The sequence below is a fragment of the Osmerus eperlanus genome, chromosome 22, assembly GCF_963692335.1.
Source record: "Osmerus eperlanus chromosome 22, fOsmEpe2.1, whole genome shotgun sequence".
Classification (NCBI taxonomy): domain Eukaryota; kingdom Metazoa; phylum Chordata; class Actinopteri; order Osmeriformes; family Osmeridae; genus Osmerus; species Osmerus eperlanus.
In genome coordinates, this window is record NC_085039.1 from 10,902,722 (window position 1) to 10,913,684 (window position 10,963).

Below are 10,963 nucleotides of genomic sequence, written 5' to 3' on the forward strand. Positions count from 1 at the left end.
AGCAAGGCCTCGGAGGATCGCGCCACACCCTATTTATTCCCCTCTCCCCAAATATGGTTCCTGGTTCCTCTCCTGAAATAGCCCCTACCGCCAACAGTGATTCAAGAGTTTGTGCCTCCTATTAATCTACTTCAAAGCGTAATGGTGGAGGGGAGGCGGCACCTTGCTGTGGTGCAACGGGGACACGCTGCGGGAGGGAGAGGAGGGGAGGAGGAATGTGGACGGGGGGGGGGGGGGGGGGGAGGAGGAATGTGGACGGGGGGGGGGAGTAAGTTAAAACTTAAATGCTCTCCTTTCTTTACCAGGGTAGATTTATGACACCATCTGTATAAAGAAACACTGGAGAGGGGGGGGGATAGGGGAGAAATAAAGCGCTACATCATCATGTTTCCACTCCAGAGAAAGCAAGGGGGGGGGGGTGAAGAGAGAGAGAGAGAGAGAGAGAGAGAGAGAGAGAGAGAGAGAGAGAGAGAGAGAGAGAGAGAGAGAGAGAGAGAGAGAGAGAGGGAGAGAGAGAGAGCAAGGAAAAAGAGAGGAAAGAGATGCCCAGAGAAAGAGAAGAAAAAGAGAGAGAGAGAGAGAGGGAGAAAGAGAGAGATAGAGAGGGAGAAAAAGAGAGAGAGAGAGGGAGAAAGAGAGGGAGAAAGAGAGAGACAGAGAGGGAGAAAGAGAGCGAGGAGGACTAATTAGGGAAGCTTGAGTGTCCCTGCCCGGGACGAGGAGTCCTCCTGCACCTGCAGCTCCCCGGTGGACTGACCCAGATCCAACACAGTCACCGCCGACACCGTCGCCGTCAGCGCAACCTGGGGAGGTTAATATAGCCCCCCCCCCCCCCCCCCTCTAGAGTGGAGACCACCACAACCTTTAACTATAATAGGTCCCCCAGCAATTATACTGATCCCAGCATGAACACACTAACAGCCGTCCTGTCACCCCAGTCCTTATATTCCCCATGGTGATTCACTGGCATAGGAAATATCAGGCCCAAACCTCAGATGAACCTGCTCTAAATATATACGTATATATCTTACCGAAATGGTGAACTATAACCTAGAAGCCTATTATCTATCTACAATGGTGCTGAACTGAGCAGCACCCCTATGTTTGAGAAAGACCTCTTCGTGCGAGGAAAAGACAAGCTCCCATGGAAGAGGTGAAAGCCTTGTGTTCCAGTCAACAAACCCCGGATCAGCGATGTGTCAATGGGTTATGGCACTGTAGCAACAGTGCAGGAAAGGAGGGATTGTAAGACTATAGACACGAGGCTCATGGCTTATCTCAGAGTCATACAGACTCAACAGTTAAGCACATCCCTCAACCACGTATTTTACGCACACAATTATATAACTTACAATATCTATCTAATTTACAGTTGCAATACTATTCCTCCTCTTTCCAAATACTGCACAGATTAGATGAGAATTTTCCCTGTGTGATGTATTTTTGTATTTTGCTGTTGCTTATGCTGCAGTCAAGAGTGCAATTCCCCACGGAGATCAACGAAGTAATGCACCGTGCTGTTCCGTCCTCTAGTCCCCAACCTTTGATGAGTTCAGGCTTGTAGGCGGTCCTCATGGTCTCCAGAATGTGGTTGTAGAAAGGCTGCGCCAGCTCTGCGGGCATGGCGGAGTGGAAGTCAGGCTTGTTGCCCTTCAGGATGCACTGCAGGGTGAACTGGCTGACGCAGAGCACCTCGTAGTCGCGATCCATCACACTCCGGCTCCAAGCGCGCCCGTTCTCGTCCTCAAACACACGCAGGTTGAGGATCTTTCTGACACTGGTGCCCAGTAGATCAAAACAGAGCACAGTTCATTGAACATAATATGATAGAAAGAAGACACAACAATTGCATGTAGGAGAAATGAGGATAGGAAGTTATATAGTGGAATAACTATAATAATTAGTTGCGTAACTAGATGAATGAGCATTTTTGCTTCACAGCTGTGCTGAGCAAAGCAGATTAATTTTCAACTAGCTATAGTATACGTGCAATTATTTACTTATTTACCCTCCTAACTGCGGCAAGCATAATGTATTTTTTTCTTCTTCATGAATAAGGAGTTTTGTGCTACACGCACTTACATGTAGTCCACATCCTTCTGCGTGTCTTCCACCGATATTCCAAGAAGTACACACAGACCTCGTCCTATGGAACTGACCTCTTCCTCTCCCACTGTAAAACAGGATTTGTGTGACAGTGATGATTGATAGCTTTGATTGACCCCTTGTAGGACATCGCCCCCTAACTGGCGTGAGTTTCTGACAGCGTTGTCAACTTTCCGTCCGTCAATTCATGTCGTTTGTCTAAGTGCCTGCAGCTAAATCCTGCTGTTAGCTAGCTACACCAGTAAAACACACATTTCCTACATTGATTTGTTGGCTAGCAAATGTTAGCCTGCATGCTAACCGGGTTCATGCTTGCCTAACCGTATACTGAATGACAGTCACTGACACGATTAAATAAAATAATACAGCATAAAATAGGTTACTATTACTTAAATGAAACTAAACAAATACCTGTCACACTCGCTTTAGTCACTCTTTGGATTATCGCTTTCATTGTTTTGATTATGCTAGTGTGCACACGTTCTGAACTTCCGATTGCTCCAATCAGTGAGTAACTACCCTCTAGTGTCCAGATATGGTAGTACCATACTCAAGATATTTCCAATAGCCTACTTTAGTTGCTGGGTGGACTCGGCAAAAGTGAACTTATTTTAACGTAAAGATTATTAAACAAATGAGTTTTCAAATAATGTTTTTGTCAAACGTTTTTATTGGTGTAGATTCTTTAGCAGTGGAAAGATTGTATTGTTTTTCATTATCTCGATATTGCCAGAGTCAGACTTGCAGAAAATAGATTTAAAGAGGCCACTTGCCATCTGATTCCGAAGTGTCGCACTCCAATACTGTACACTCATGTATACAGTCATTTCATTCACTGTCCTTGGACTGGACAAATCCCTCAACATAACTGGCTTTTAAAGCAAACGTTCTCAGATTACGGTCTTTGGGGATGTTTCATTTTCATTAAAGTGGATCGCACCACAGATATAACACATTGCTTCCTCAACAGAATAAACTGTATTTCGAAGAGGCAGAAGCAGTCCATTTCTGATTTACTTTCCAAAATGCAATCATTTCTTCGAGTCTTGGCTTTCTGATGTAGAGTCCCCACTGACGTATTTGATCAAATTCCTTATTCTGGTTGTGTATGGGACAAAGTTTTCCCTGTAGACTATTGTGGTTGTTGAGTGTGCAGTAGAATACACCTCCTGGTTGGGATTCGGAAGTTCTTCCTCGTCCTTTTTAGTTTCTGAAAAATTAAGAGAAGCAGACAAACCGTTAAAATAATCAATCAACTAAAAAAACATTCTTTAGCAAGATTGTGCTGGAAATTGTTCTTGAAATAGCTCCACTTCCAATGCCTGTATTGATACTATAGCAAGCCTACCTGTCAATATCTCTGGCTTTTTATCATAGTGACCCGTGTATGTGTAAAATCCGTATGTGCCCATCAATGTCCACACACCGACGGCATATATTAGTGACACCCGTTTGTTCCACTTCACTATATCTGTAATTTGCATTTTGACAACTTATTTAGCCTTCATTCAGTATAGAAACTGCAGCCAAGAAAGGATTCGTAATTCACAAGGACGCGGCCATGTTGAATATTCGCTCCCGGAAGTGAAAAACGTTGATCACTTCAAGGTTAAATGTTTCCTAAAATATCGTAAATAATAAAAGATCTTTCAAAGACTCAGAGATTTCTTTCAAAGATTCATTATTTTGTCTATTTTCTTTTTTAAATTGTATTCTTTAAATTGTATATATATCTTTTAAGACTAACGAGTGGATGTTAAATTATCCTTAGAAGAAACTAACACAAATGTAAATTAAAACTTGCAACCAGCGCTTTTTATGCATATGATGAAATATGCATAAAAATTGATTTATTCTCTGATTTATGTCTCATAAGAAATAACTGAAAGGCCATTGAAGCCCATGCATTGCAACTGAAAACATATTGTTTTCCCCCCTTTTTATTGTTTCTTTCTACTTTAGTTCTGTCGACACTTGAGATTCTGTTTGTTTTTGTTCAAAAAGCTAATCAAGTATTTCTATTCAAACTTGCCACCTGTGCTCTAAACTATTCTCTCGTGGTGATGTTCTGCCAGAGAATCGTGTCCCTATCTTGTGAAGGCATTTAGAAATGAAGCCAAACACCCCCACAGAACGTTGAGAACATCTGTTTCGAACATCATCGCATGACAATATTCACATTGGTCTTCCAAGACGATCTCCTCTCGATTGAGACACTTACAAATCAGTATTAAAATAATCAGAATTTATTATTAAAGCAGCCTCTTCTCATGAAATGATAAGCGTATGACAGGTGGTGTTTGTGTCATAAAATGCTATGACTCACAGAATCAGATAAGGAAAATTGTGAAGAACCAGGGGCCAATACACCTCATAGCTGAATGCACCTGGGAGGAGATGAGTAACCAGGATGCATTTCATGGTATGGCACAATTACTGTAACATGTCTTCTGTACCCTGCCTGTCAGTAGATGCAGAGCATCATTTCAGATGTTATCAAAAAGGATGATTCATGAAAGAAACACATTGAATGGTCATAGGAAAGTTTGATACCCCAGGCCCTTAATTTATAGCATATTCCTAAACACACCAACTGGTAACGATGGGTCACCAAGCATCCAGACTCTATGGTACTGACGAGACCTGGGTCGATGGTCTGTCTAAACTATTTGAAAGGTGAAGTGAGTTTGTTGACATTACTGTCACTTATAACTGAGGTGTACAGATAAATCTTACCCTGTACTTAGACTCCTGTCATTCTTTGAGCAAATCCACCGCCAAAATGTCCCATTACTAATACTCTGTCTCACAGTTTGTTCCCCACTTTACAACCACATGCTTATGCAAAAGCTGGAAACATTCAGGTGTTATTTGTGCCAGGGGAAACTGAGCTGAATATGAGTAATATCATCCACTGCGATCTGTTGGTGAATGACGGGATTTCGTAGACACTGGTACAACAACTGTTGACAAATGTTGTTGTTGATAACATTTCACAGGGTGGTCCGTGTTACAGGGAAATCCTAGAGGGATTTGTTTGGTTTGATGGGAACACAGATACTAAATGTGACTAGGAAAACAAAATCTATCTCCTCATAAACACTAAAACAAAACACTCACACCTGCAGAACGTGCTTGTACGTATAGTTAGTACAGCTGGAATGTTTTCACCGGCACTGTTCTGTCAATTCTTCTGGCTGGTGAGTCGAGGTTTGAGCCAAGTGCCGAGCTAGCAGGCGATGCTGCCAAGTGAAGTTGTTGGCACCGTGCTTGACTTCCCCTCTCCTCTGTCAGTCAGGCCCCTCCATTTACGTGTTCATTGCAATTCTCTTTCCAACCGGATCAGTTTGGCTTTGGAATGATAGATTGGGATGGCATGTTTTGAGCTTGGATCATGTTTGATCGCGTCTCTCTCCTTTTTACTCTCTCTCTCTCCTCGCTCCGTCTCTCTGTCTCTCTGAACCTACTTCTGTCAACATCACCTAAAACTAACACATACACCAAAAAAAAAGAATCTTAATAATGTACGTTTTGCGGATGCTTCAATCCATAGCGACACACGGTGGGGTTTGAACCTCATCATATCTGCAGTCCAATAAGAAAACTCTTTACTTTCATGCTTTACCACTCATCTTTTACCTACCAACCATAACAAATATTTTCCAACATTAAATGCCAAAATGGTTCCATCTACAACGCAAGTAAAACAAACAACCTACAACTTGGTTTTAGGTTCAACATTCGTAACAGATCTGCAGAATATAGAAACTTTACATTATGACGTTGAGGAGAGGGGTCGCCATCAATACTTGTCTGAACTGGTAAATACCGGTTTGATGGATCTTTGCCCATGGGTACACAGATTGTAATACCACTCATCATTCAACCCTAGGCTGTGAGTAGTCAATCATCATATTGGTGCTGGCTTGACAGCAAAAAATTATGAACGATACAGAGTTAGTTTTTTGCTGCACTGTACTAATTGTTGCTTGGTAATTATTGTTAGTGTTAGAGTTATTATTACTGGTCCTCATAGCTGAGATGTGGTGACGTTACACTGTGCCTGGGAAGACAGACGGTCCTTGACTCTTCGCTGAGTCAAGGACCGTCGCTTTGGACAAAGGTGTCTTCATGTATGTTTAGGAGGTTTATAATTAATTTATTTCTATTCTATTTTACCTTATCATAGATGTAATCTATGTTCTTAGTACTTATATGTTATGTTATGCCAGGTTGCTTGCGTTGTCTTGTCCCAAGAATTTCCGAGCCCAGTCTTACCTTGTGTTGGTTCTGTGCACCTGACAATAAAAACTTGAAACTGAAACTAATTAATAGAATGTAACTTGAAATGTGTAAGGCCCATTAGAGGGAGGGGTACGGAGAAAAGATAGACTGAAAGAAAAAAAGAAAGAAGAAAGAAAAAAAGAAGAAAAAGGACTTGTAAGCTTTGTAATAGTTCAGAAAAAACATAATTAGATTTGCAGCATGCATGTCACTGAATACCATACCATCAGATGTTTTCAGGCTAGTTCAGACAAACTTTACTCACTCGTAAAAAATACTTTTTCTGTCCTGCCACTTCAGTGGCAGGATATTAAAAATATTATTTAGCTTTTACATAAGGATGGAAAAAACCTAAGGCTCAACCTTATTCCATTATACACATTTACAATAGTACAAACCAGTGTGCTGTATTTGTGTTTTTGTATTTTTTATATTGTACATTATAGCTATTTTATACTTTATATTTATTTTATTCTACATACCTGTCCCCTTAGTATTAGTTAATTAGACTTTGCACCTTTTGTAAAGTATAGTTATACACCACTTATTTAAGATGTACTCCTATATGTTGAATTTATGCACCCTCCTGCCAAAGTAAATTAATTGTCTGTGTCTTTTACGTAGTGTGTTCTAGGCAAATGAACAATTCTTCAAGAAAATAAGTCAGCCAACTAAGGCTATTCTGTGTCATGCTTTTAGCTCCAAGTCAGTTTCAATGGTAATTTATGGTAAAATAACACCTGAAAACATTTTGTCCAGGAACCAGGCAACTGATGATTCCTTTAAGATAAAACATTTCAATATAAAGTTATGTTGTTTTTTCCGTTAAATGGATAGGAAGATGACAGTTGAGGTGAGAGTGAGGCGATGGGTGAAGTTAATATATCCGGAAAGTCAGGCGTCAATGCTTCTCCATAGCTGTGGCATGCAAACAAACTGTACCTACAGAAAACTTGTACACACCTTCCCCAAATCACCCACAGAATGCCTTTGCTTAAGTACTTGCCAACTTAAAAGAAGAAATTGACCTGAATGTTTTGGAACGTCCCAACTCCCACCGATCATCTCAAACACATCCCAAACTATAAACCAAATGGCCATTTGGATACACAGTGTGGAATTTGATGCATGCTCATGATTTCCACAGCAGGCCTGACTAAGAAGAAATCTTTTTACCGAAGCTTGAAACCTCAAACTTCAAATATTATTTGGGACAGTGGGATGCCTGTTAGTTCATAGTACCAACATGACTCACACCAAAAGGAAAGGCTATTTTTAAAGCACCTCATATTCATATTGATATGCATCGAGAGGGGTTCTCAAAACACAAAAACGAATACCTAACAATGTCTTCAGACCTACGTTTTCTTTCAACCCTCGAATGTACTTTTTTATTATATCCCCGAGGGCTATTTTTCCCCCACCATCCAAACGGTGGACCTGGCTTGTCAAACACCGAAGATGCAGCCCCCCTCCACCTTGTCGGGACTTGTCGAGAAGCCATGAGTCAGAAAAGTTAATACATAAACGGTCCAGGCACATACAAGGCATTGGCACCGAGCAAGGTATCCACACAGAAGCTGACGATACTCAGAGGAGATATTCTGGTGTTGAGATTAAACCTGGAGAAGCCTCAGGTGGCTAGTTTTTGCTGAATTCGTGGCAGAACGGTAGGTAATACCAGTACATCATAGTTGTTCTGTACTTCAAATCATAATACTTTGGTATTATGTTTTGGAAATCCTTACCTAGTGATTTAATGTGGTGATGCTATGTGCATGTATCTCCTTTGAGGCATGAAAAATATCAAAGTTTTGACAGATTTGGGTGTTTCCGCACACTCCTCCTAGCTCAAGTACTGCTCTTTCACTGCCTGCTACTGCACACAAAGCTTTAGAGAAACCTGTGTGTATATGGTGTTTGTTGTTTGAATTATAGCCCATACATGACACCTGACATCACCTTGATTCAGTAACATTATTAAGTGCACACATAAACACACATGTAGTGTACAATCAGTCCTTAATCGGTTACATTGATTTAGTAACCAATTGGACACAGTTGGCTCCTACACTAATTCAACCATTGGTGAGATAACTCAAGTGCCCTCAAGGATTTGGCAATATTTTCAAATAGTAATTCAACCAGGATACAGGATACCAGGATATTCAACACACACACAGATGGTAAAAACTGACATTCAAGTCTTGAATGTCAGTTTGCAGTACATTATATCATAAAGAAATTCTCTTCAGATACCTCAGATGCTGTATTTATATATATATATATATATATATATATATATATATATATATATATATATATATATATATATATATATATATATATATATATATATATGTGTCTATACTTTTCTTCTACAAAGGTATCAACACCCTGAACGTTTAGCCCTCGTTATCTTCTCTCTTGACATATCTATGACAGAAGCTCACCCACATTGCACCTTTCATGACTGCAAAAAGGTGTCAGGTGTTCAAACTAAGATGCCAGGTGAACAGGAGTACATCTGAAAGCCCCGAGCCAAGTAATACTTGTAAATCATTTTCAGCACCTACAGTATATCCAATTTCAAACGGACCATCTCTGAGTTACTGTAAATAGGATTCCAGAGATGGTGATGTGTTAAATTTCTCTCATTCAGTTTAGAGTTTGATATGTTTTTTTCTCCAGAGATTCCATTAAGTATAAATATAAAGGGATGCATCCACAAACAGTTTCTAGATTCATATTGGAACACGTTATAGCTTCAGCACCTTACGGCCTCACCCTTACTGGGGGAACATAATATGTACAACTCAGTGACAGGGTATCTGACTGCAGATCAAGAGGGTGAAAGCTTGAATCCCCCCTGTATGACGCGTTGGATAAAAGGGTCTTCTAAATGAACACTTTCCTATTATAATGAACATCAACCAATTCAGCATGCATTTTAAGTCACGGCTTGCATATCTATTTTCATTGGGTTCTCATTGGCTGAGCGTCGCTCAAGACAACGCTGTTGTGTGAAGGACGGCAACCATAGCATGTTCTGTTTCGCAACAGCTAACATGGGATGGACAATCTAACCGGCACCAAGATTGTCAGAGCGGGGGCAGGTGGAGGGGCAGGAGGGACTGGCAAAGGTAAGATCTGATCCAGGATCTTCCTCTTGGCCACCTGTTTTGCAGTTGTTATAAAACGCATGAACATGAATGCACACTGTGGATCAATGGAAGGAGGGAGGGTGTAGCTCGGTGGTCAGAGCTGATCTGAGAGCTGATCTTAGAGCTGATCTGACGGCTGATTAAGAGGTGCATGTCACTTTGGATGAAAGTGCTCAATTAATTAATCATTATTATTATTATCATATGGACTTCTGCTGCATGTTGTGTTGTAAGTTAGGCTATACACTTTTCAGATGTTAAGGAAGGAGGTTAATTAAAGCATGTGTGCAGTTATTTACTACTTTTCCCATTTTGGTTACCTGAACCTGGTGCTACAAACTAATGCTACAGTGTGTGCTCTCCTTGCAGTTGTGACAGAAACCGTCACCTCGACAACCAGACTGACCTCACTGCCTCCAAGTGAGCTGAACACCATTACAGATTTTCGAAACGAATTATCTTTGTTCTAGCAAATATGAGGACGTTAATGACAAGCGAGGGTGTTATACATCGTTTCGTGTCTACGTCCCCATCAAAGTGCCCACCGTTTTGAAAAGCAAAGCTCACGCAGTTTATCTGTCTCTCCACCAGAGGGCGCCAGTAGTTCTGTGATCAGCAAGACTGTGTCCTCCTCCAGCGGCTCGGCAAGTGACGCTGTGGAGAGGAGAGTTACTACCCAGAGCGGCAGCAGCAGCTATGCCATTACATGTAAGTGTCATAAATCAGAGTTTCCCCCTCAGAATCTTGCCTGGGCAAAGACACCATCACAAATATGCCAAAATTGGAATGTTATTTGATCTGAAATAGTCTCTCTCTCTGTCTCTCTCTCTCTGTCTCTCTCTCTCTGTCTCTCTCTCTCTCTCTCTCTCTCTCTCTCTCTCTCTCTCTCTCTCTCTCTCTCTCTCTCTCTCTCTCTCTCTCTCTCTCTCTCTCTCTCTCTCTCTCTCTCTCTCTCTCTCTCTCTCTTTCCCCAGCCTCAAGTGGTGTCTACATAAGTGGTGGTTCTTCAGAAGGAGAACCTGTTGGAGGAGAAGGAGGAGGGTCAAAGGTAGTCGAGGGAGGAGGAGTAGGAGGAGGAAGTAGCTCTGGTTCAGTGCTAGTCACCTCCAGCAGTACCTCCTCTGGGTCTGGGTCAGGGTTTGGAGCCGGGTCAGGGTCTGGGTCAGGGTCTGGGTCAGGGTCAGGGTCTGGAGCAGGGTCAGGGTCTGGAGCAGGGTCAGGGTCAGGGTCTGGAGCAGGGTCAGGGTCTGGGTCTGGAGCAGGGTCTGGGTCAGGGTCTGGGTCTGGGTCAGGGTCTGGGTCTGGGTCTGGAGCAGGGTCTGGGTCAGGGTCTGGGTCTGGGTCAGGGTCTGGGTCTGGGTCAGGGTCTGGGTGTGGGTCCAGCAAGGGCTCTGGAAGCATCACCGTCA

At 42.0% G+C, this 10,963-nt stretch overlaps 2 protein-coding genes and 1 long non-coding RNA gene across 3 annotated transcripts; 1 reads left to right on the forward strand and 2 right to left on the reverse strand.

Moving 5' to 3' along the window:
* Positions 1 to 263: 263 nt before the first annotated feature.
* On the reverse strand, positions 264 to 2,644 carry dtd1 (D-aminoacyl-tRNA deacylase 1). Its single transcript, XM_062448521.1, has 3 exons — positions 2,518 to 2,644; positions 2,083 to 2,173; positions 264 to 1,777 (listed from the first exon to the last, which is right to left on the reverse strand). Exons 1-3 carry the CDS (start codon positions 2,558 to 2,560, stop codon positions 1,381 to 1,383), a joined length of 531 nt encoding a protein of 176 aa, XP_062304505.1. The 5' UTR covers positions 2,561 to 2,644; the 3' UTR covers positions 264 to 1,380.
* A 114-nt stretch (positions 2,645 to 2,758) lies between these two features.
* LOC134008936 (small integral membrane protein 26-like) lies at positions 2,759 to 3,681 on the reverse strand. The gene is made up of 2 exons (XM_062448523.1): positions 3,455 to 3,681; positions 2,759 to 3,316 (listed from the first exon to the last, which is right to left on the reverse strand). Exons 1-2 carry the CDS (start codon positions 3,588 to 3,590, stop codon positions 3,138 to 3,140), a joined length of 315 nt encoding a protein of 104 aa, XP_062304507.1. The 5' UTR covers positions 3,591 to 3,681; the 3' UTR covers positions 2,759 to 3,137.
* Positions 3,682 to 7,947: 4,266 nt separating this feature from the next.
* On the forward strand, positions 7,948 to 10,625 carry LOC134008790 (uncharacterized). Its single transcript, XR_009928189.1, has 5 exons — positions 7,948 to 8,060; positions 9,454 to 9,533; positions 9,924 to 9,974; positions 10,146 to 10,262; positions 10,529 to 10,625. It is a non-coding gene; the product is annotated as an uncharacterized LOC134008790 (long non-coding RNA).
* The last annotated feature ends 338 nt before the right edge of the window (positions 10,626 to 10,963 follow it).

Coding starts and splice junctions, on each gene's coding strand:
- dtd1 (XM_062448521.1), bottom strand. CDS start 2,560: ATGAAAGCGATAATCCAAAGAGTGACTAAAGCGAGTGTGACAG. Junction 2,174..2,517: donor GACTAAAGCGAGTGTGACAG/GTATTTGTTTAG, acceptor CCTGTTTTACAG/TGGGAGAGGAAGAGGTCAGT. Junction 1,778..2,082: donor CAGAAGGATGTGGACTACAT/GTAAGTGCGTGT, acceptor ACTGGGCACCAG/TGTCAGAAAGATCCTCAACC.
- LOC134008936 (XM_062448523.1), bottom strand. CDS start 3,590: ATGCAAATTACAGATATAGTGAAGTGGAACAAACGGGTGTCACTAATA. Junction 3,317..3,454: donor AAAGCCAGAGATATTGACAG/GTAGGCTTGCTA, acceptor TTAATTTTTCAG/AAACTAAAAAGGACGAGGAA.